This window comes from Trematomus bernacchii, unplaced genomic scaffold, assembly GCF_902827165.1.
Source record: "Trematomus bernacchii unplaced genomic scaffold, fTreBer1.1, whole genome shotgun sequence".
In the NCBI taxonomy this organism is placed as follows: domain Eukaryota; kingdom Metazoa; phylum Chordata; class Actinopteri; order Perciformes; family Nototheniidae; genus Trematomus; species Trematomus bernacchii.
In genome coordinates this window covers 1,392,311-1,418,975 of record NW_022987792.1, presented here as the reverse complement: position 1 = coordinate 1,418,975, position 26,665 = coordinate 1,392,311, and the positions used below count along the sequence as shown (strand labels likewise).

The following is a 26,665-nucleotide window of genomic DNA, read 5'->3' as shown; positions in this document are numbered from 1 at the left end:
CAATAAAACATTTAAGAAACTTATCACAGAGAGTAGTCGAGGGCACAATTGAAGAAACATCACAGGGATTAATGAACGAGTTGAGGACATTAAAAAGAACCTGAGGTTTATGGCTGTTTTTGGAGATTAACAGAGAAATGTGCTCTGTTTTGGCTGCTTTGACTGCCGTCTGGTAGTCGGAAAGGCAAGCACGAAGGATTTCTAAGGAGACATGGAGTTTATCCTTTTTCCATTTTCTCTCTGCACGCCTGCAGGTGCTTCTAAGAACGCGAGTACTGTACAGTCATTGAGCCACGGCTCTGATAGAACTTTGGTGCGTCTAAGCGTGAAAGGAGCAACAGAATCCAGTATTAGGGTACATGTCGAGTCAAACATGGAGATAAGCTCATCAGCACTAAGAGCACAGTTCACCTCTAATTTACAGATCAGGGAAGCATTAAAAACATCAGAAAACTGTGAGGCAGTCAAGGGGTTAATCGAACGCAGACGACGCGCAGGGGCACGTGATTCGACTCCTGCGGAAGGGATGTAGGTTGTAAACAGAACCGGTAAATGGTCTGAGATACGCGTTGCTGCACAGATTTCATCCACAGAGACAGACAGTCCAAACGATAATACTAAGTCCAAAGTGTGTCCTTTTTCGTGTGTTGGGCCAGCCACGGACTGAACGAGACCAAAAGAATCAAGGAGATTTAAAAAGTCCCTAACCAGAGGTTTGGACTCGCAACACACATGGACATTGAAGTCTCCGGAGATCAAAACACGATCATATTTCACCATGATCCCGGACAGAAAGTCAGAAAAGTCATTTATGAAATCCTTATTGCACTTTGGCGGACGATACACGACTGCGCAGAGCATGCCGCTGCGAGGCTCCAGTAGCACCCCCCCACCCCCCGTCGACGCTCGCGAAACAGAGGGCCTCATCATCTAACTTTGCTTGGGGCTTCAAGTTGGCCAGGGACGGCCCTGCCCACAAGCATCCTCTTTTTTTAGCTCATCAGATATGAGAATGTTCTGCAGCTCTCTTGCCTCATGTGACCGGGGCATTCTTGAGTTTTAGACTAAAAGGCATTTTAAATACTCTTGACATTTTTGTAGAGCAAACAATGAAACGATTCATTGGGAGAATCAGTGTTTGATGTGGCACTAATGCAGTCATCAAAAAACATTCTCATGAGAAGTAAAAGGCCAGAACAGCAGAGCATGATTTATTTAATACCAAATATGGTCACTTGGCAATATAATTCTGCCGTGACGCCCTTGAAAAGTACGAGCGTCACTGTTTGCACCCAGCGGACGTTTTACATGCAGCGTTTTTATGCACCGGACAGATGTGAGGTGATTCTGCAGAAAAACATTGCATGTGTACGACCCCCTTAAAGAGACAGGCGCTAAAACGTGTCAGACAGAGGGAGAACTCCGGTACATTCAGACACACAGTATGAGACAAATAAAGCATGTAAACAAATTGAAGAAGGACCCCAAAATACAAGTATTGACGTAAAAATGACCACGATGGTCATCTCCTGTAAGCTAAACAGAGGGTAACGTATTGTTTTGTCATGTTGAAAATGCTTTAAAAAGTATCACTTCACATCTAATGGGAGGGCAATTCATTGTAAACAAACCCCATGATCAGCTGTGCTGCATCTATCGCTTCTATTTCTGGACTCTTCGTCGCTGCAGTGCTCTTCCTCTTCCTCTGCAGCGAGCGCTACGCACCTCCATCTGTTTCTGTCCCTCTCTCACCTCCAGCTGCACACAGTCTGCAGTCAGGAGTTCATTATCAATGAATCAGAATACAGAACAACTGCGGAGTTATTTGAAAGCCCGGAATCTTTTTTGTGATTTATTTCTTCATTTAAGATTTCTTCAAAAAGAAAATAAATAAATAAATAATAATATATAAAAATATAAACAACGAGAAATAAAAAATCACAGAAAGACATGGACATTGTGTTTTGTGACAGTTACTACATTTTAGATTAAAATAAATTAAAAATGTGAACTTCCTGTAGTTGTCAATCGGTCCCTACTTTTTCTTTTATTCTTGATTTACATAATTAATTCTTTTTTTTTTTAAACTCAGGGCCGTGTGTGTGTGTGTGTGTGTGTGTGTGTTGTATTTTCTGCCCTCATGTGTGATAGTCATCCCAATCTTATTAAGGTCTGCTGTTGCTGCTACGTCCTTCCTCCTCCTCCTCTTCCTCCCTCCCTCTCTCTCTCTCTTCCCCCCGACTGCCCTTCTGTTTCTGCTCTTGTTGCTGCTGCTGCTACAGAAAAAAGACGTAGACCATCATCACACTGCATTGCTGAAACACCCTCAGGCTTCACTTCTCTGTCTCTCTCACACACACACACACACACACACACACACACACACACACACACACTTCTGCCAGATGAAAATGTCAGAAGATGAAGAGACTCTGTCAAACGGGTAAGATAGACTTTGCTGCGTGTTTGGATGTCGTAGGTTATTCCTCTGGCCTCTGTCAGGGGTGTGTGTGTGTGTGTGTGTGTGTAGCTGTCACACTCAGGCATGTGGACAAACTCGCTCTGTTTATTTTTAAAAAGGAACACCTCAGATATTTTGTGTGAACGCAGTGAGGCCTCCGAAGCATCTTAACTAGTGAGGAGAGCTGTGCACCGCAGTCAGTGAACTAAATGCTTCGTCACTCTTGGAGGAGGTGTGTGTGTGTGTGTCAGTGTGTGTGTTTGTGCATGCTGGGTTTTCATGAGCATGGGTGTGTGTATGAATAGTGTTTGCTGTGTGCTAAGTGGTTTCATTCGTGCTGATAATGATCATCCTTGTGCAAGTTGTTGTCCGGAGAAAGCAACTCAGTATTTCAGCTGACTTGAAGTTAAATTAAATGATGGGCACACAATGCGTGGAATGCACATCCTGAGTCCAGCAGCCTCTCCTCATTGAGCAGGTCGTCATGACTTCTCTCTTTATTTCATACAATTGTACATGCCGTCCTGTCCTGTGCTAATGTTTGCTCTGTGACTAAGGGTAGCATGGTTTCTGTCCCTGCCCTTATAGGCATGTCAAGCTATAAGGAAATAATGAAGGCACTGATTGATTGCCTTGTAAATGCTGTCAGCGTAGAAACCCTATATTATTTCACTGCATGATCCATAGCATTTAAACCAGGGAAGGCTTTTAACAACATATTGTATTTTTGTATTTAATGTAAAGGGGCTTATAATGATAATTTTTAGGTTCATATTTGTACTTTTTACCTCTACTGGGACATGTCTCTTCAAACAGCTCTTTATTTCTCTCATACTGTCTGTGCTGCATCACCTCTTTTCACCCTCTGTCTGAAACCAGAGCCCAGTCTGCTCTGATTGGTTAGCTGGCCGACTCTGTTGTGATTGGTCAACCGCTCAGATATGTCCCGCCCCTTAGCCGATCACGTCGTACAATGTGTTGGAGCGCTAGCCAATAGAATCGGAAGTGTTACGTAGTGATGTCATTGTGATCTGGATGTAAACAAAGGAGTCCAATGGAGGCGTTGTAGGCGGGGGAGAAACTCACTCTGGAGGGAAATCAGGGATTTTAGACTTAGCAGACCATTTACATGCACTCAAACCTATAGAACACACTCTACAGGGAAGGGAATAGGGCCTCTTTAAAGCAAGGTAATCAAAATCAAGGGGTGTTTCTCAATCTCGAGTAAAGCTGCTCCAGAGCCACTATTTCAAGCATACTACGTCATCGAGTGCCGCCGAAGTACTGTTCCAATGTCCAGCATACTTGGAATTCTACCGAGCCCGGCGTCCTTCGTAGCGAGAAATTTCGAGGCTGCACATGTGTAGACTCCGCGGTCTTAAAATCCCCACAATGCTTTGCGCACGGACCAATTGCCCCAAATCTGTGGCGGAAGATGTAAGGCGGGGGCCTCTCATATGACGCACACTTGCTCGCCTGTTCCACTCTTCGTTTTCCGAATGCCAGGGAGGATTCTTGCCTCGCTTCTGAAGCAAGTGACTCGGAAGACGTGTGCTACCAAGCAAGCGTACTCGACATTGAGAAACACCCATGGTCTACCTACCTGTGTGCTCTCTGCCCTGCGTTATTTACAATAGCTGTGTTAGCTGTTTACCTTTTTATATCATATGTTTACTTTCCTAATGATAAGGGTGAGTTGGGGGAGTTCAGTGTTTGCTAACTTGGCAACTCTCTATCCAGATTTATCGTTTAAAAAAATGAGATAAGATAAACTTGTATTCATTTGTTGAAGCGTTGCCAACATTAGGCTGCGTATAAAAACCCTAGCCTACTGGTGCTGGCTTCACTAACGGTACCTACCTCTAGCTTTAAACGCTGCATTACAGTAAAGTAATCCCAGACTATTATGTGCTCTCAAACATTTGAGAAGACGTAAAAGAAGCCACTCTATTAATCTCACAAGGTGGAATTCAGTTATTATATCAACAAAGTGTTTATTTATCAAAAATCTCATTGAGTAAATCATTTGATAAAGTCAATCATATCAATAGTTAGAAATATTGACACTGACATTTTTTTTCACATCGCCCAGCCCTTTTTTTTCCCGCACATGTAACTGTTGACTACAGTCAGATAAGTAAACAAGCTCTCCTTAAGTAAATAGTCCTTCAACAATTATTGAAATGTATTATGTATGAGGTTATGCTTGTACTCTGAATATAACAGGTGATAAGACTACAGCAACTGACTGAAGAAAAATAATAATAATACTACGAAAATACTAACAATAATGCACTTTATTTTTCCTCTTGGGGACAATTTTAATATCTCCTGTTGTTGCTTTTCTATATTTACAAATGATGTTATACAGTAGATGTGTGAGGTTGGTTGTCGTGTTGAGATTTCACTTCATTTAAAAGATCAGGGTTATTTAAGTTGTGTATTTTTGATCGTTAATGTGAGCTGAAGGTCAAGTATAAAGCCGATGAATCAGCACAACGACAAGCCATTTGCTAAGATTTAGTTTCCAAGACAAACCTGATGCTGTGCTAACACACACACGCACACACGCACGCACACACACACACACACACACACACGTTTGTTAGTGTGTTGTTTTAAGTGACAGTCACTGCAGAGGAAAGTGTTTGGCCACAGAGGAGGAAGCTCAGTCTGGATTTACTGAGAGGCCGCTGAGGGAAGACATGTGACTGTACGCCATTATCCTTGAAATCAATTATATAAACACACATACAGTACAGTATACAGTACGCTGTTTAAAACTACATAACACTATTTAATCATTTAAGTCTCATTGTTTTATTGTTATTAGGAATTACATTATAAAGTGGCTGAATGTAAATAAGGTTTTTTATTACAATATGTTTTCCCTTGAAGTCCTTTTGACAGTTTTAGGGAAATTGTCATCACATTTAATTCAAATGTTTTCTTGACGTGCATATTGTTTTTTCCTGCATTGATTTCATACAGTTCTTTGTTTAGATTGGATAGCTGTCAACTGATTGGTTCATTTCTTTTGGCTCATTAAGTGTACCTTTTTGTCATTTATTTTATTTGTATTGAGTGGCTTAGTTTTAACATTTTTAGTATTGTTTTCTCAAGAAGGGAGGTCTATTGTATAAGCCTGGGTTTGTTGAACTCTCCTGTCACATTTCCTATGTCAAATTGTTCCTTTTTCTCAGTCGATTAAGATCTCTTTAGTCATTTTTTAGACTTCTATCATGCTTAATTACTTATTTCCATTAAACGTATCAGGACAAATCTCGTAAACACAAGATTTTAAGTGGTGCTTTTACGTAATTCCTTGTGGAGAAACTCAATTTTACAGATTTGTGAATGGATGGATGGAAGCATTTACTAGCGATTACTAGTAGTATTTTATAAATATAATACCTATTTACAACACACTACTACAGTCCTACATAAACAATTTTCCCAATATTGAGTCTGTTTGTCAGCACAGTCACAATTGTTGGTCTAAATCTTGATGATAAGCCCACATGAAGACACTGAACCTCATGTTCCTCAAGTGTCTTCTGAGTCTCGTGCTGTTATAGTGAAGCTCAGCAGGTCATATGGTGAACACAACACCATCCGCATGTTATTAGCCCGAGGTGTGTGTGTGTGTGTGTGTGTGTGTGTGTGTGTGTGTGTGTGTGTGTGTGTGTGTGTGTGTGTGTGTGTGTGTGTGTGTGTGTGTGTGTGTGTGTGTGTGTGTGTGTGTGTGTGTGTGTGTGTGTGTGTGTGTGTGTGTGTGTGTGTGTGTGTGTGTGTGTGTGTGTGTGTGTGTGTGTGTGTGTGTGTGTGTGTGTGTGTGTGTGTGTGTGTGTGTGTGTGTGTGTGTGTGTGTGTGTGTGTGTGTGTGTGTGTGTGTGTGTGTGTGTGTGTGTGTGTGTGTGTGTGTGTGTGTGTGTGTGTGTGTGTGTGTGTGTGTGTGTGTGTGTGTGTGTGTGTGTGTGTGTGTGTGTGTGTGTTGCCCTCATGTGTGATAGTCATCCCAATCTTATTAAGGTCTGCTGTTGCTGCTACTTCTGTCCTTCCTCCTCCTCCTCTCTCTCTGTGTGTGTCTGGGTTAGATACTGATTAACTGAGTGTGTTCCAACTGGTAAATCTAAATGGGAAAGAAACGCTCATGTGATCTACGGTATACTGCTATAAGGTCAACACAAACTTAATTGCATTTTAACACATTCCACTTTAATAGCAAATTTCATTTCAATTTAATTTCAAACTTTTATTTATCCAGGTGTATCCCATTGAGATCATTGATCTCTTTTTTAAGGGAGACCTGCTCAAATGTTACATTACACATAATTTAGCTGATGCTTTTGTCCAAAGCGACTTACAATAAGTGCAAAAACCGTAAAGATTCAAACTCCAACACACTACACTACAGGCAATAAGACTGCTAAACACCTGAGCTCTGTTAAGTGCCTCGATAAACATTCAACTGTTATTATCTTGCAATTTACTTATTTATCTAAATATCTATCACAGTGGTGGAGCAGGAAGCCGATTGGCTGACGCAGAGCGTAGTGAGCAAGCTGGAGTAAATGGTTTAACCAAGGCCTGGATGTAGAAAAGAGCCGTTACGTTCACAGCTCGGTAGGCCAGCTCAAGTATCTCAGAATAAAGGACATTAATCAGCGAGTCCTGAATAATATCAGTGTTTTAGATGTACAGTCATTCATTGATTCAGCTCATTATGAGTGTTTGTGCTGGGTGCTGTTTTTACCATCAACTAAGGGAGTAAGACACACATGTAAACATATCCATTGGAGCCATTTTGTTTGTATATTAAAGGGGACCTATCATGCAAAATGCACTTTTGTACGTCTTTTATACATGAATATGTGTCCCCGGTGTTCCAGGGAACTCACCAAGTGTCTGAAAACACAACCCTCTCTATTTTCCTCCATACCCAAATCTCTAAAAAAGGGGCTGCAACGGATCTGATAAAAACTGATCCAGATTTGAACACTGTCCTGACGTCAGGACGGTGGCGCTACGGCTATTGGGCCAACTCCACCAATCAGGAGGAGACAGCCACGGCCGTTCGAAAGCGCTGGAGACGCTGTAGTACATATGCCAGGCCTGTAGGTGGTGCTGTTCTCAAAGAATCAGCCCTTGCAAAAACAGAGTTAAAAAATGTCAAATTGAGCAAAATGAGGCATGGCTAAAATGCATGATCTGTTTGGTATTTTGAAAAAAAAAAAGTATAAATATGCCTTATATAGGTATGGTCCTACACTATATTATTAAAATATAGCATGATAGGTCCACTTTAAGTAGTATGTGTTTGGTTGTGTTTAGGGATGCTCCGATCGATCGGTCACCGTTCGAGATCTGCCGATACTCACTCTACCGATCGATCGGTGCTCTCTAAACATGCCGATCGCGAGGGCCGATCGAATGACGTAAAATACATGACACTTTTCTCTGTACGCGGCAAAACAAGCTCGCCAAAATGGCTTCACCGGTCTGGCATTATTTTAAGGTGTCCGAAAAAGACAGTAAAATAGCGGTATGCAACGTGTGTGTGAAGCAGAAATCCTGCAGCTCCACCCGCTGTGACGGACCGGTGAGCGGAGCGAAACACACACTAAGAGTTAGACCTAACACCCTTAGCTATTTGATCTACCTCTGGAACAAGCTAAACTAGTTATAAATATGTTTATTCTTCACTGTCGGCCTCACACATTACTGGATGAGCGAGCTGCATGAGACGATACTGACGGGCTGTCAGGAGAGGGGGAGAGAGAGGGGGAGAGAGAGAGGGAGAGAGAGGAAAAGAGAGCGCTTGCTAATTTCTCCCGTGGTATTATCCAAAGTGAATGTAAACTTGAATAATATACATAATTTGAATGTAATAATTAAGTTGATTGTTGTTTGTGGAAGCTCCAGTGAATGAGCCCCATTAACTGAGTTTTAAACATCACTTTAAATGGAAGATTTAAAGTGATGTTTAAATCTTCCATTTAGGCCCCGCCCACTCGATCGGATCGGCGATCGGTATCGGCAGATACTGATTCCGGCGATCGGCCCCAAAATTGGCGATCGGAGCATCCCTAGTTGTGTTAATTTCCCTCTGGGATGGTGAGTTGAGTCTTGTGTGTAAGCATAAACAGATAAATCGGTAATCACCAAATAGATTTGTTGTTTAACGGCAGATTAACAGTTTTTTTTTTACCGTAATCTGTAGCTGTGATGTGTATCAGGCTTTTGTCTATTTTACATGTAACTGATAAATCATATAAGCTAAGATGCTTGTGGATCGACGTCCTTAAATGGACCACATTGGGTGTAATAGAAACATTTCTGTATGATTCAGACGTTTGGAAATGCTGCTATTGACAAGTATTAGTATAGTAGCCTTTCAGTGGTTTTCAGGGTTCTTATCTTTGGTCAAGTGAAGCCACAACGAGATCCATTATCAGTGCAGCAAGTGAAATCAAAGGGCAGGGAGCTATTTTATGAATAAAGTAGTAGTACAGAGAATCAATTTGGTCACATTTCACAGGACACGTGAGGAGCATGTGCACCGTGTAATGATCTGCATAGCAACATTATGAACGCTCATTAAGACGAGGGCAGATAGGAATAAACAGCAAACCACTTTCACTTGTCCGGCTCACCCTGCCTGGGTTTCTGTTTGTCTTGTGACGTAGAAAAGAATAAGGAACATTGATGGATTACTGCACATGCTCATGGCCTTCAGCTAACAAATGCCATTTAAAGAGACATGTACCAACCAGGAAATGACATAAAAGACCACAACGAGACTCAAAACAACTACTGAAAGACTACAGAGACTCAAAACAACTACTGAAAGACTACAGAGACTCAAAACAACTACTGAAAGACTACAAAGACTCAAAACAACTACTGAAAGACTACAGAGACTCAAAACAACTACTAAAAGACTACAGAGACTCAAAACAACTACTAAAAGACTACAGAGACTCAAAACAACTACTGAAAGACTACAGAGACTCAAAACAACTACTAAAAGACTACAGAGACTCAAAACAACTACTGAAAGACTAGAGACTCAAAACAACTACTGAAAGACTACAGAGACTCAAAACAACTACTGAAAGACTACAGAGACTCAAAACAACTACTAAAAGACTACAGAGACTCAAAACAACTACTGAAAGACTACAGAGACTCAAAACAACTACTGAAAGACTACAGAGACTCAAAACAACTACTGAAAGACTACAGAGACTCAAAACAACTACTAAAAGACTACAGAGACTCAAAACAACTACTAAAAGACTACAGAGACTCAAAACAACTACTAAAAGACTACAGAGACTCAAAACAACTACTGAAAGACTACAGAGACTCAAAACAACTACTGAAAGACTACAGAGACTCAAAACAACTACTGAAAGACTACAGAGACTCAAAACAACTACTGAAAGACTAGAGACTCAAAACAACTACTGAAAGACTACAAAGACTCAAAACAACTACTGAAAGACTACAAAGAGACTCAAAACAACTACTGAAAGACTACAGAGACTCAAAACAACTACTGAAAGACTAGAGACTCAAAACAACTACTGAAAGACTAGAGACTCAAAACAACTACTGAAAGACTACAGAGACTCAAAACAACTACTGAAAGACTACAGAGACTCAAAACAACTACTGAAAGACTAGAGACTCAAAACAACTACTGAAAGACTACAGAGACTCAAAACAACTACTGAAAGACTAGAGACTCAAAACAACTACTGAAAGACTACAGAGACTCAAAACATCTACTGAAAGACTAGAGACTCAAAACAACTACTGAAAGACTACAGAGACTCAAAACAACTACTGAAAGACTACAGAGACTCAAAACAACTACTGAAAGACTAGAGACTCAAAACAACTACTGAAAGACTACAGAGACTCAAAACAACTACTGAAAGACTACAGAGACTCAAAACAACTACTGAAAGACTAGAGACTCAAAACAACTACTGAAAGACTACAGAGACTCAAAACAACTACTGAAAGACTACAGAGACTCAAAACATCTACTGAAAGACTAGAGACTCAAAACAACTACTGAAAGACTACAGAGACTCAAAACAACTACTGAAAGACTACAGAGACTCAAAACAACTACTGAAAGACTAGAGACTCAAAACAACTACTGAAAGACTACAGAGACTCAAAACAACTACTAAAAGACCACAAAGAGACTCAAAACAACTACTGAAAGACTACAGAGACTCAAAACATCTACTGAAAGACTAGAGACTCAAAACAACTACTGAAAGACTACAGAGACTCAAAACAACTACTGAAAGACTACAGAGACTCAAAACAACTACTGAAAGACTAGAGACTCAAAACAACTACTGAAAGACTACAGAGACTCAAAACAACTACTGAAAGACTACAGAGACTCAAAACAACTACTGAAAGACTAGAGACTCAAAACAACTACTAAAAGACCACAACGAGACTCAAAACAACTACTAAAAGACTACAGAGACTCAAAACAACTACTGAAAGACTACAGAGACTCAAAACATCTACTGAAAGACTAGAGACTCAAAACAACTACTGAAAGACTACAGAGACTCAAAACAACTACTGAAAGACTACAGAGACTCAAAACAACTACTGAAAGACTAGAGACTCAAAACAACTACTGAAAGACTACAGAGACTCAAAACAACTACTAAAAGACCACAAAGAGACTCAAAACAACTACTGAAAGACTACAGAGACTCAAAACATCTACTGAAAGACTAGAGACTCAAAACAACTACTGAAAGACTACAGAGACTCAAAACAACTACTGAAAGACTACAGAGACTCAAAACAACTACTGAAAGACTAGAGACTCAAAACAACTACTAAAAGACCACAACGAGACTCAAAACAACTACTAAAAGACTAGAGACTCAAAACATCTACTAAAAGACCACAAAGAGACTCAAAACAACTGTGAAAAAGGGTCAAAATAACCTCAAAAGGACAACTATAATAAAATAAGCACAGAATGGTGAAAATAGAGACAAAGCAGCTGCAAAGAAACTCGTAATCACCACAAAGCAACATGATTAACTACAAAAAGACTACATTGAACTACAATAGGTCACAATATCTATGAAAATGGAAAAGAAACACCACAAAATAACTAAAAAGAACAGCTGCAACAACACCCAAAATGATCATAATGCCACAATAAACAACTAAGAGACACACCACAACTACTAAGCTACACAAAAGGATTCATGATGATAAGAGGCATAAACACTATAAACTATGTGTGTAGGACAGGTTTGGGGTCTTGTGCAATATCAGGATTTGTGTAGATCCGTGTCTGGACTGGAGACTGTCTTTGTTGCCATAAATGAGAAAAAAAAGGGAGTTTAAGGAACTGGTTTGAGCAGAACAGACTTAAAGAGAGTGAATAATAATGAAATATGATGCAACTGAGGGTCTGAAAATAATGTGGGAATGTTTTTAAAAAACCTTTATATTACTAGACTGTGAAATAGTCACACCTACAGTAGAATGACATACTGTTGAGTACATTGCATATTCCAATAAAACTGATGTTTATTTTCTCATTGTTTCACACACTTTTGCGCTATATTATACTATATATATTTTCATTTTTTATTTTCTTGTGTCATGTATGAGAGTTTTTCAGTCTGTGGTTTTATTGTCTCGTGTTTTTACATTTGTTTTTTGTCCTATCTGTTTTGTCTACATGTATTTATGCTGCTTTTTATATATTTATTGATGTACAGCACTTTGGTCAACTGTTTTTAAATGTGCTATATAAATAAAGTGGGATTTGATTGGAGATTGATATTATAAGCAAGGCCATGAAGTCAACTTTAAGGGATGACCAAATCTCCCCGGGTATCCAGTATATCTTATAATGACTGCCTTGATTTCAGATATAAGAATTGAAACAAATACCCAGGGCTTATTCATGAGATTATGCTGTACTTTCATTCATTCTTCTTCTTTCCTAATCAAGATTTTGTTGTTGTTCTGCAGGTGCTCGCGGTCACAACTGTCTCTGGCTCTGGACGACTGCATGGCCGCCCTGGATTTGTTCCTCAGAAACGAATTTGAGGAGGCGCAGACCCGACTCAAATGCAGGTACGAGAACAACCAGAACCATTTCTAATACATCTGCTGTGACCAAGCTCTGACCCTTCTAGCTTTGTGCTTTCATGGTCAAATTTGAGAGACAAACAGCTGAAGAAATGCATGCAAACAGCTGTGTTTTTCTAGGTGTTTTTGCACTGTCAGGGGTTAGAAAGTGAAGATTTCCAACAGTAAACTGCATCCCCACACAACAAGCCTTTGTCCCATCCTGAGAAACTGCAATTTGTATTGGTGTAAATAGTGTAGAAAATGCAGGCGTAAGTAATATAACTAATGATCGACAAATAGCCTACTTTGTGCTGCTTCATTGTCAGGCAATAGGACAGAACAGAGACATTGTTTATGTTATTGGTAGCATCGGTGTTATCCCACTAAGACAAGTATTTCCTATGGAACAAGGCCTATGGATGTAATGCCTGTTTACGCTTATTAGTAAGTGTTAGCATGCTAACAAGCTAAACTAAGATGATGAACGTGTTTCACTATAAAACTGCTAAACATAAGCATTGTCTATGTTAGCATTGTAATTGTGCTCAGTTAGCAGTGTTGTTGTGATCGAGTTAGCTTTTCTATGTAAGCATGTTAGCATTGTAATTTGGCTCAGTTAGCAGTGATGTTGTGATCAAGTTAGCTTGTCTAGTATGTGAGCATGTTAGCATTGTAATTGTGCTCAGTTAGCAGTGTTGTTGTGATCAAGTTAGCTTGTCAATGTAAATATGTTATCATTGTCATTGTGATCATCATAGCATATTCTATTTGATCATGTTAGCATTGTCAGAGCGACCAGTTAGCATTGTCATTTTGTTTGTGATTATGTTAGCATTTTCAATGTAAGTATGTTAGCATTGTAATCATGATAGCATATTCGATTTGATCATGTTAGCATTGTCAGAGTGACCAGTTAGCATTGTCATTGTGCATGCGTTAGCATCTTAGCATCACAAGTCTTATTATATTAACTGACATGTTCATCTTACTCCATAGTTGAAACTGTATGCACATAGGAAGGCAGGGAGGGTACTACAGGACAATGCTTATTGACACACTTGTTTTGCTTCTGTTTTGATAATGATTCAGCAAAACTATTTTCTTTCTGGATTTATTACAAATATTTCTGCTTGTACTTTGTGCTATTGAGAGTCTGCTTCCTAAAAGCAAAAAGATCAATACATTTGCCCCGTAAAAATGCCAAAAAAGAGGAAACCTCACTAAGCATTGTCCTTACAGTGACTCAAAGAACATTTTGTTGCTTTTAATTCCATTTTAAAAACCAATATACAAGCAAAATACCCAGTCATTGGCACATTGGAAACTTCTGCCCTTTTCAGTGAGTGCTGGAGGACTGTCTGCTGCTGATGCTGATTATATAATGGCCTGACGGTCTTAAATGACTGACATGCTGCTCTGAGTTACATTCACAAACACACCCTGCCTCTAGTTTCCTGCTGTGTCAGGAATCAGGTTACTCCATTGTTCCCTGCTTATTCTCTACTTTTATAATCAGAAACTTTATCACAACGTCCCTTTTGTCCTCTTACCTTTTCTATCTCCTCTCTGGGCCACTCATTATAGGCCAAGTTTCTTCTTTTCAGCGCTGGCTTTAAATCGAGACAGAAGAGCTGCTTCTTGTCAGGCTCAAATTATTGTTATAACAAAGTCCTAAAGGCTAGAGTAACAGCTATTGTCAGTTTTGAGTTGTTCTGAGGAGCCATTTTGGTGTCTTTAGTCATCTTCAATGCGAACCACAAAACCAACATCAGCCGTTAGCTGTTAGCACTCAGAGCTCACAGCTCCTCATATCTGTTCAGAAACTAGACAAAAGTACAAACCACAGACTGTCTGTGTCATGGCGAATACAGTCGCTGGTTTATTTATGTCTGTAGGCCGTCGTTGCGAGTGTGGACGGTCGGAGCATACACAATGTTAGCTTAGCCGATCTCAGAAAACACGCATTTTAAAAGGTTTTTGCAGACTTGTCAAAGCATTAATTCATGGTTTTTACTAACCGGTATCAGTATGTTGTTACTTCGGCATCATTTTGAAACGTGTATTACAATTAAATCACGGTAAAATATGTTCATTGTGTTGTAGTTGTAGCCCCCTTGCCAGCGATTCTCTCACTAGTTTAGCATATTCAGCCCGGTTGTTGGCCCAGAAAGAACCACGATTTTGAAGGGCCTGAAAAACTGTGAAAAAGCACCCGTTAGCCGGAACTACGCCTAGTGGAAACGCAACAAAAAACGGGCCGGGTTTGGCACGACACGCTTAAACCGTGCTACGCGCTGCAGTGGAAATGCGCCATAAGTGTCGGAAACTGTTAGGGTGATGTCATTTGCTAAAAATAGAAACAAATGCAGCACTTATAAATGTTTGGCTTACTTCAAACTAATTAACTTCTTGCTGTATCCTCATGGTTGATTGCACTTTTTGGATGACACATTGGATTAAAACCCCACTAATTTAATGTTTGATTTCTAAACTCAGACTCAGATAAGGAGACTTAAATTGCAACGTTACATAAATATGAAGTGACTCCCTTGTTGTGATACTTATTGATATGTAAACCTGGAGGAAATCTGTCGGTTTAGCAAGTGTCCTTATTTCTGACTCCATATTATTCCCTCAGCTCTGTGTGCGCTCGGCCTCTTTCTGTCACTAAAGTGCACCTGAACAAACACAAGTTGCACATCTGATCCTGTTTGTAGCTGAGCCCAGATGGTCGGAGTAAAATAGTCAGAAATCAGTGCAGATTTAAAAAGTAAGATATAAGAAACGTCTATCCTATATAATCACTGGCTCCATTGAGATCCTTTGTATAGTGCTGTTTAACATTGAAATGCCGCTCTTTGATCAGATTGAGAGTAGACTTTATTTTTGTTTGATTCATACAAAACCAAATAACGTCCACTGTTGGAGCTATTGAATGATTTCTTGTATTATAAAATATACATTTACTTTCTGGCTCTTTTGTTTGTAGTAAATTGATCATTATTTATTGTCACTATTTCAGTTTGAATAGTTGTTTATCCTTTTGTTTTGAAGACAGGCACTTGGGGATTTGGTATATGTTGGAGACAGGTAGAGGAGGAGTGATGGCACCGGAAAAGCATATATTGTTTTACCAAGAAAAAAGAGAGCCTGAAGCCATTGTTCTTTATATATTTGATCAACAAAATCTAAGGAAAATAAACAAAATTCTTGCCTGGAAAATTGACTTTATCCTGCATTGATATTTGCTTGATTTTGAGATTGTTTTATTTGCTGACACATAGCTACTACACCCACAATCTTGTCTGATTGTTTGCTGCTTCAGAAAAAGGCTTGAGGGATCAACATTATGTAACATTATGTAAGGTGTGATGACGTCTGCTGCATTGTGAGAGAGTGCAGAACAACAAAGCAGATTCAAGGAAGTGAAACGCCGGCAGGATCTTTCCTCGTTCTCCTGCCTTCGTGTGCGTCTGCTTTATTCCATGTGTGTGTTTTCAAAACCTCTTCTTCTTCAATGTCCTTTTCTCATTCATCCTGCTGTGACGCAGTCAGGTGGTACAAGGTTATACTAGAGTCTACGCAGCATGCACCACACACACACACACACACACACACACACACAGCTTGAGTCTTTGTTATTGGAGTCGTGCAACAGCGCCAGTTTTACCCGATGACAGTATGCAGGAGTGAAATAAAAAAATACTGTAAATATGTCACTGCAATGCGACACACACACACACACACATATATATTCGATCCCCAGCCACTGCAGTCCACATGTCGATGTCCATGTTTCCTTGGGCAAGATACTTAACCTTTAATTGGTCATTGTTGTGTGAATGGTAGTCTCCCTTTTTGAGGTGGCACCTTGTAGGGCAGCCTGTGATTCTGTATGAATGTGTGTGGCTGGCTGAACTTGTTAATGTAAAAGCGCTTTGCACACACACACACACACACACACACTTGTTCCGATCCCTCTTGAGCAATTAACACTGACTTAATTGATTGGAAACTACCCTAAGTCAACCGCTACCTGAAAAGATGTACATTACGTTACATTTACATTATGGGGACTTGCATTTTTTTTTTACCTAAGGAGAAGCAAGGACCCAAAATGTAACTGTGTAAACAGATTAAATGTCATGAATAATACACACACACACACGCCCACGCCCACACAAAGACACACACTGAAACTAAACTACTTCAGATACTCTTTGATACAGCTTTGATCGTCTTCAATGTACTTTAAACAATCACACATCCATTACTTTGACCCCTAGATTCGTGTTTATGGTCATTGGCTGCTGGAGCCTATCTATCTAATACTCCTAGTTTACACGTTTAATATATATATATCTTATAGGATTCTCTCTTCAGATACTGAGGCTGTATTTTCTCCTCCTCCTCCTCTGTGAGCTGCTGCAGGTTCCTGGTTGTGGAGACATGTCTGCTCAGTGATCAGCTTTAAATCTCAGAGGTTTTCCAGCAGCAGCTCACTTTATTTGCCAGCTCTCTGTTCAAACATGCCACCAGACCGAGTGCAGACGAAATGGTGCAATCTTATTCCCTCAATCACACCGTCCAGCCCCATTCCTTGAGGCTGCAGCAGGGAGGGAGGGGCTGGTTTTGTGTGGAAGTATGACGTACTGTACATATACAAAAGTACAATACAGCGAAGTGATTGAAGTGCTTCTTGGCGATAAGTTGTGCCTGAGGGTCAACGCTTCAGTTTATACAGAAATGTGCCATTTTCTGTTCATGTGCTAATTTTGACAACAAAAAAAACGACTGAAATACAGATAAAGTACCTCAAAATTGACTTAAAGCATTGTAAATTTAGTATATCTAGTTTCAGTCCACACTAGGTGTACTAGTAAGGTGTACAAGGTGTGGTAAATAAACAGTTTTGCATGTATTGAAGCTCTGACCATTACTGCACTTCTTGTTAATACTCATGGAAAGTACAAATATGTCCAAAAAAGACTTGAGAAAATATACTTAGTTACTTTCCACCACTTCATATAGGTTTGTTGAGGAAATACAACTCTTTCCATCATGGAGCATTGTGGTGGAAGCAGAAGATGACCTTTGTGCCCTCTCTCTGAGTTAATGCTGATTGAAAAATATCTGAGTGCTGCTGTGAAATATTTGGAGTTCTCCGCCTCTTTGAGCACGGCTACAAACAATTGAAATCCCTCACAGCTCCGTGCTAGAGGTTTTCTCAGCTGCTGTCTCACATAAACCTGACACAATGGAAATGTAAAGCAGGACATTTTTTCTGCGTCTCCATCTGTTCTTCCGCCTTCTCTGACTCTCTTTTGCTTCCTTGTTGTTATTGAGTTAGTTGTTCTTTACTCGCTGGATAAGAAAAGAGAACACTATCTATGTCACCCATGTCCATAATCTGTTTTATAGCACATTATGTGAGGGATGATGTGCAGCGAGGCGGTCGTTATTGAAAAAATAACCCCCGTCTGCTACACATTTTTTTTTTATCTGACCAAAAGTGATTCCTTTTTTTGGGTTCTTTAAAAATTAGAATTTCGAGAAAAACAGTCAGAATCTTTGAGAAAAAAGTCAGAATTATTGAGTAAAAAGTCAGATTTTTTTTTTTTCTTTTCAGGATTTTCTCAGAACTAAAACAAACGATATATATGCAGTTTATATATTTACTAACAGGTCATTTATTTTTTACTAACTCTTCGAGGTCGTGGCAGCGTCTCTTTGTGTTACATTTCCATAGGTTGAAAAATCAGTTTATGCAAATGTAGTTTCCATGAAATACGACTGGTTTTAGTTCAGAGTTACATCACAGCTGATCACATGATTCAGTCCGTGGTGAACAGCAGTGAAACATTGTTAATGCAGACTTCTCTGTCACCTCTGCCTTTATGCTTTATAAAAAATATACTTTGTGTTAGTCCATGTGTGCGATACAGTACATACGTAACACATTAAGCTATTTAAACCACCTATGTTTTAGTTGTTTTTGTTTAAAATGCTTTCCTCTAAGTCTTTCTTTCAAGTAATAGTGTATAACTGGAACAACAAGCTCTTCTAACTGGAACAACAAGATCATCTACTGGAAAAATGTGTCTGTCACATGCAACAGAATTTCTCCTCCTACATATCAGCGAGAAGCTCAAACACAGGGTGTGACGCGACACACCAGCAGCCGCAGATATAAATAGACACTAAAGGTTTTTTACGCCTGTGTAGTGATGTGGCTTTAGTCTTCAAGTATATAACCTTTCTCGTGTTAGCTGGAATTGATTACTCTGCTTTTTATAATGCTGATATCAGTGGTCCAACATTGGGTAATTTCTAAAGTTCGTTAACTTCATTGAAAGTAAAACTACTACAGGGCGACTGTGGCTGCGAGGGAGTGCGGTCGTCTTTCAACCAGAAGATTGTGGGTTTGATCCCAGCCCATGCAGTCAACATGTCGATGTATCCTTGGGCGAGATACTTAACCCTGAGTTGCTCCCGATGGCATGGCCAACGGTGTGTGAATGTGTGTGAATGTTAGGTCCTAGAGTAAGGTACACTGCTCTGTATGAATGGGTGTGAATGGGTGAATGACATGTAGTATGTAATGCGCTTTGAGGGGTCGTAACGACTGGATAAAGCGCTATATAAGTACAGTCCATTTACCATTTACAGTCGTGCATTCAAAAATTACCCTATTAGTAATAGGCCCTATTATGCTTTTTTGGAGTTTCCCTTTCCTGTAGTGTTTTATATAGGAGAAAAATAAAGACCTTTTTAAACATTAAAGCATGTGACATGCATGTAGTAACGTGTGTTGTTTGCATTTCATTGTTCTCTTTTATCCTTTCGCCTCTATCTACTTGTCTTTCATACTTTCTTTATAACTAATGCTGTTGATGTATTGTGATTTAAAAAAGATGTCATCTGGCCGGGGACAACAGCTGGAAATTAGCAATGTTGGCTAAAGCTGCCCCATTTACTGTTTTGTGTGACAGTTGATTAATGGGGACTGTCCACGACACTATAAACTAATAGACTAAACTAAACATGTCACAGTAGAGACACTAAATACAAATATGGACCTAAAAATGAGCATAGTTCCCCTTTTAATATCCTTAGGTTCCTCTTGCTATATAATAAACAAACTAATGTATATTTCTTTATTTTACAGAATCAAAGACAGCATGTACCACGCTCTGACCTACGCCACCATCCTGGAGATGCAGGCCATGATGACCTTTGACCCCCAACACATCCAGACTGCAGGGAACACCATGAAGGAGGCGCAGGCCATCTGTCAGCGGTGAGACTTCCCCAAAAACACCAGGGGGAAATAAGGCCCTGAGGAACAGCTGATAATCTTTTATTAGATCACATCACATCAAATTTAGCAGACTCTTTATCCAAAGTGATTTATAATAAGAGTAATCAACCTTGAGGAGACAAGGAGCGAGAATGCTATATTTTTTTAAATGTGCAGTCAAAAAAAGGTGGGTTTTCCTTCTGCAACAACAGACTTGTTGCAGTCCTGATATGGCAACACAGTCTCACGGCATTTCGTGTTATAGTCACGAAATTAATCTATTGATTCGTGTTCACCAACACGATTTCGCCATTTATTTCGTGTCACACAGAACGATTTTAAAAGCAATGTAAATAATAACAAATTAGAAGGAAAAAGACATTTAAAAAAATACAGATTTCAGTATTCTGACACAGAACGATTTTAGAAGCAATGTATTTATATTGGTAGTGTGTTTCGTGCCTGCACCAAATAATAACAAATTAGAAGGAAAAAAAGATGACATAAAATACAGATGTCAGTATTCTGAGGCTCTGAGCCATTTCTTTTCCTCACTGACGGCAAAAAAACTCAGACATTATACAATTTCAAATAAAAGGGATAGGGTTAGGCTTAGGGTAAGATATTGAGTAAGAACATGTTTTTATGAACCCCACAGCTTCTGGTCTTCCAAGACCCGACCGGACAAAAAGACGTGTTGCAGGCACGAAACACACTACCAATAGAAATACATTGCATTTAAAATCGTTCTGTGTGACACGAAAAAAAGGTGAAAATTGTGTTGGTGAACACGAATCAATAGATTAAATTAATTTCGTGACTAATAACCATACGCTAATAACACAAAAAATGCCGTTAGACTGGGTTGGATATGGAGTGGTGCCGTGATGACGATGTATTTGAAATCCTACTTGGATGTTAGCATCGCAAGGGTTCCCTGTACAAAAAATAAATAGGATTTTGAAATATTGCAGAAAATAAGCTCTTTTGCAAACAACCATGTATGATACTTATCCATATTGGTCAGTAGGATAATCTCCACATATTGACACCACTTTTATAATGGTTGAAGAGTATAACAATAAAAATGCAAGCTCCAGAAGTAACAAACTAATGTTGGGCTATAAAGGAACTACAGCACGGTCACATGACTTCACGTCACCACCGCTAAGCTAAAGGCGGCTAATGTTGGGCTATAAAGGAACTACAGCACGGTCACATGACTTCACGTCACCACCGCTAAGCTAAAGGCGGCTAATGTTGGGCTATAAAGGAACTACAGCACGGTCACATGACTTCACGTCACCACCGCTAAGCTAAAGGAGGCTAATGTTGGGCTATAAAGGAACTACAGCACGGTCACATGACTTCACGTCACCACTGCTAAGCTAAAGGTGGCTAATGTTGGGCTATAAAGGAACTACAGCACAGTCACATGACTTCACGTCACCACCGCTAAGCTAAAGGTGGCTAATGTTGGACTATAAAGGAACTACAGCACGGTCACATGACTTCATGTCACCACCGCTAAGCTAAAGGTGGCTAATGTTGGACTATAAAGGAACTACAGCTTGGTCACATGACTTCACGTCACCACCGCTAAGCTAAAGGTGGCTAATGTTTGTCTAATGATGTTTAGTCGTCTAATTTAGACACTTGTTAGCAACTGCCGGTTTAAAATTCACCAGTGGGGAATTTACTGACACATTTTATGTCGTAGAACCAAACGTGAAAATCTCATTAAAAAAACATTGACTTTGAGACCAGGGAACCATAAGTGCAAAAATGCTGACTTATTTCCAGGTTTGAGGACTCATTACTTGGAGCTTGTTCCACCATTTTAGAGCCAATGGGTGACGGGATCTTTTAAATTCCTCTCTATCAGCTACGGAATTAAGTTGTATTTGCTTAAAGCCAGGCAATCCATAGAGGAGCCAGATTAGTCACAAACAAAAAAAAGTTTGATTTAAGTAAACAAAACACTTGTTTTTGTAATGAAACATGGTAAGAGTGATCAAGACATTTAGAGAGACAGACACTCAACACAACGCGTTCCCAGTAGCAACATCATAACAAAACCAGAGGTCATGTTTTAGATTGTCTCCACCCCCTGGACAAAGGAATTTCACAAATCTCTGACACATAACTCTTGGAGACGCTGCGACAAACTGTGCATCTGCTCAGCCCCCCCAGAGAAACCCCCCTCTCTCCTTTTAGACCAGGGATTTCCAAACTTTATTCACCGAGGGCCACATACAGAAAAATATACGAAGGGCTGGGCCACTCACCAGAGTTCAGGTTTATTGCCTCATAAGTTCAGTTATAAGTTGGAAAAGTCAATCCAATGTAGGTCAATTATTCTTGATACTTGAAAATGCTTTAAGAAAAAAACAGCTCACAGCTCTCCGGAGGGTTTCATTTATTTCGTTAGCAGCTCATTCCTTACAACAGAAGCTTCAGATTGATTATAATAAGAGGAAATATGGAGGATATATTTCAAGGTTGTTATGTAAATGTGCTTTTTTCTCATCAACTTAGATTTGTTAGAACCTGTTTTCAACTTTAATTGACTGAGTTTATTTGAAAAGTGGACTTATTAACACATGAATATACTGTGTAATATATTTGGACATATATATTTAAGAAGTACAATATAAGACAATCACAAGTTTCATATGAGGGCCATATTACATTATACTTTTTTAATTTGCTGAGGGCCGATTCAAAATGGCCGGCGTTTGAACACCCCTGTTTTCGAGCTGCAGTTTCCCTTTCTGTTGTTGAGACTCTTTAAATGTTTGCACTGTCAGCACCTTGTTGTAACTTCGCCCTGCACAGCGTCCTGTATTTACTGTAAAGAGCTCGCTGAGTCACTGATTTGCATTGAAACATGATCAGCAAAGAAATGCAGGACAATGCTGGAAAACAATCCTGGAGATTTTCGTTTTCATTTAGTTCTTTCTTAATACTGTGAGCCATGTTCATGCTCAACTCTCTGACTGCTTCTTGCACATTTTAGCACCAGACGTGGGAAGTAGTGGAGTAAAAATACTTCGTTACTGTACTTAAGTACATTTTTCTGGTATCAGTACTTTATTCCACTACTTATTTTTCTGACGACTTTTTACTTTTACTTCTTACATGTTGAACACAAACACCTGTACTTTCTACTTCTTACATTTTGAACACAAATACCTGTACTTTCTACTTCTTACATGTTGAACACAAATACCTGTACTTTCTACTTCTTACATTTTGAACACAAATACCTGTACTTTCTACTTCTTACATGTTGAACACTAATACCTGTACTTTCTACTTCTTACATGTTGAACACAAATACCTGTACTTTCTACTTCTTACATGTTGAACACAAATACCTGTACTTTCTACTTCTTACATGTTGAACACAAATACCTGTACTTTCTACTTCTTACATGTTGAACCCAAATACCTGTACTTTATACTTCTCACATTTCCCAAACAGGCTGGTTCCTTTAGTTTGAATGTGTGTTTGGTGGCGTGATCATTATTATTTAGAGTCATTGCGTGCCTATTGATTTGAACACGATCCGTGTATCCATCATTTCCTGGTCTTCTCTAAAGAAGAGGGACCAATGAAAACGTTGTCATGTTGCCGTTGTTCAGCATGGAAACATTCATTAGCTAACAATGACATTATTGTTCTATTAATATAAAGGGAGGTCAGGTACTCTTTAAAACAGCTGCTAGTTATGGGTACTTTTTACTGAAGTACATTTCAAAGTCTTTACTTTGACTTGAGTAAAGAAGTTTAGTCAGTACTTCTACTTTCACCAGAGTATTTTTAAACACGAGTATCTGTACTTTTGCCATCTCTGTTTAGCACACATTTCTCCACTTTAAAATATAATACACTGTAGTTTGGCATATACTCATTGTCCTAAGTGTTTTTGTTGTTTTTCAGTTTTTAAGGTTATTTGTAAATTTAAATTAGGTCTAAATACTTGTCTTTAGCATCCTGTTTTAATGCTAAATTGTTTTTCTTAAAAATACTTATTTTTATTATCCTTATATATTATTTTTTGTACCTACTTTGCAACTTATTTTTTTAGATTGTTTATGTTTGCACCACCAGATACCAAAGCTAATTCCTTGTATGTGTAAACGTACCTGGCAAAAAACTTGATTCTGATTCTGATAACTTTCTGCTTCCTCCATCAGGAACCGCAAGAAGTCCAGCTTCTCTAAAAACTACACAGAAGGTCAGTCAAATCCTGTACTGACTAGAGGAGTGAACATGGGGGGATTACGAGACAATAACCCCTGAAATAACCAAAGAAAGAAGATGAACAGATGTTTAATTGTGTGTCTTTGTAAGATATAGACATACTTTATTAATCCCTGAAATGCAATTTTCACGACATTGCATCACACACAGCCCGACATACACACATGAACGTACACATGCATTAATGGAGAGGTGTCAGAGTCGAGGGGCTGCCATGGAGCACTGGAGGCTTTGGTGCCTTGCTCAATGACACCCTGGCAGTGCTCAAAAGGAGGAAATGGCATCTCTCTAGCTGTCCACTCTCTGTCATTTGGTCCAATAGGGACATGAACCGGTGACCTTTTGGTTCACAAGCCAAATCCTTACCGAGTTTCTTTGTGGCCGGCCCCATAAAAACATTTCTTAAATGCAATTCCAGTAAAGTTTAAATTAATACAATTATTATATCCTGTTATTTTAATGCTTTGATTCAACATCACACTTGTTTGTATGCTATGTAAGCCCAAGATTGTGCGAATCTGTTTACTTTTACTTAAGTAATATTTTCAGTTCAGAACTTTTACTTCTAAAGGAGTATTTTAAGGCCATAGAAATGGTTCTTTTTACTTAAATATAGAATCTGAATACCAGAGGTGGGAAGTAACTAAGTACATTTACTCCAGTACTGTACTTAAGTACAATTTTGAGGTACTTGTACAAAGTAGCATTAAATGGAAATACTCAAGTAAAGTACTTCTACTCCACTACATTTCAGAGGTAAATTGTGTACTTTTACTCCACTACATGTATGTAATACCTTTTAGATGTGGATGAATGATGTGAAATATAATCAAGTGTTAAATCAGACTTTAGTTCCACCTGGAGTAAATTCACAAGCTACCCTGCAGTATACAAAGTCATTCAAACTAGCTGCACCTTTACCAGCTTTGAGAACACTTTCATGATCAATCATTATAAAACATATCATATATATTATTCTGAAATGGACCAATCTGCACAATGACTACTTTCACTGTCGCTACTTTAACTATATTTTGATGAGAATACTTTTCTACTTTTACTTGAGGAACATTTTGAATGTGTAGCACCCATAAGGTTGAGGTTGTCTAATGCACATGCATGTTTATCCCACAAGGGGGCAGATCCTCTCTCGTGTGTGTGTGTGTGTGTGTGTGTGTGTGTGTGTGTGTGTGTGTGTGTGTGTGTGTGTGTGTGTGTGTGTGTGTGTGTGTGTGTGTGTGTGTGTGTGTGTGTGTGTGTGTGTGTGTGTGTGTGTGTGTGTGTGTGTGTGTGTGTGTGTGTGTGTGTGTGTGTGTGTGTGTGTGTGTGTGTGTGTGTGTGTGTGTGTGTGTGTGTGTGTGTGTGTGTGTGTGTGTGTGTGTGTGTTAAATGCAGGACTTTTACTGTAACAGCGTATTCCTACACTCTTGTACTTTTACTCAAGTACAAGATCTGAGTACTGCTACCTGCTCTAACTGAAGATAACTGACTTCATTTTCTCCTCAGAGGAGCTTCATGCTGAGGTGTGCTACGCAGAGTGCCTCCTGCAGAGGGCAGCACTCACCTTCCTGCAGGTTAGGGTCTAACCCTCCACTGAATATCATATATACTGTATATTAGTATAATAATAAGTACATTCCACCACTGATTATCTCACCTTTGTTTACATTGATTCTCTGTTTCTTCACCTCTCCTTCGGCCTTCTTGTTCAGGATGAAAACATGATCAGTTTCATCAAAGGGGGAATCAAAGTGAGGAACAGCTACCAGACATACAAGTGAGAATTCAAAGTCCAAATATAATTTCTGTTCTCATCTCTTCGTGCTTGTGTTGTCAACCCCTTGTCTTTCATTATTTTATATTTCATTTATTTATCTATTCTTTTTTATTTGTTTTATATTTATTCATGTATTTATGTATTAATACATGTATTCATTTGCTTCTTTTTTGAACTTTTATTTGTTATTATCATTTATTTTTTGTTTATGTATTAGTATATTTAAGAGGGAAACGTGCACGTGCATCATCATTTCTGTAAATGTGGCTGTTTTTCATCTCTCTGCACAGATGTGTTCAAAGTAAAATAACATGGTAATCAAATCATTAATAACATGTGACACGGCGGCTCACAATACAAGACATGCCGATAAAAGCCACAAACATATCACATGGAAACAAGCTCTCCTATCACAGCGTTTATAACCAGCTATACTTTCTAAAACCTTTCATTATCTTATCTCCTTTATTTCTCTTCACCTTTACAGAGAGCTTCACACAATCCTCCAGTCCTCTGGATACTCTCACGGGGAAAACCATGGGCACTTTGAGGGGGGGGTGAACCTGGGAGTAGGAGCCTTTAACCTGGTAAGTACAAGGCTAAATGTTTGCTTTTATAATCAAACATGTCAACAACAACAAAAGGTCTTGACATATGGGACACAGCACTTCCACATGTATCAAGTCTTTAGCAAAAGTGAAAAGACAG

The 26,665-nt window shown here is 39.2% G+C and overlaps 1 protein-coding gene across 1 annotated transcript in view; it reads left to right on the top strand.

Annotated features, from left to right (window-relative positions):
• ttc39a (tetratricopeptide repeat domain 39A) overlaps positions 1-26,665 on the top strand; it is a 57,383-nt gene that overhangs the window by 16,789 nt on the left and 13,929 nt on the right. Inside the window, exons 5-10 of the mRNA XM_034149722.1 lie at positions 12,509-12,613; positions 19,779-19,910; positions 24,114-24,154; positions 25,687-25,754; positions 25,893-25,957; positions 26,445-26,544. Coding sequence (XP_034005613.1) covers positions 12,509-12,613; positions 19,779-19,910; positions 24,114-24,154; positions 25,687-25,754; positions 25,893-25,957; positions 26,445-26,544 — 511 coding nt within the window. The remainder of the gene's footprint in view (positions 1-12,508; positions 12,614-19,778; positions 19,911-24,113; positions 24,155-25,686; positions 25,755-25,892; positions 25,958-26,444; positions 26,545-26,665) is intronic.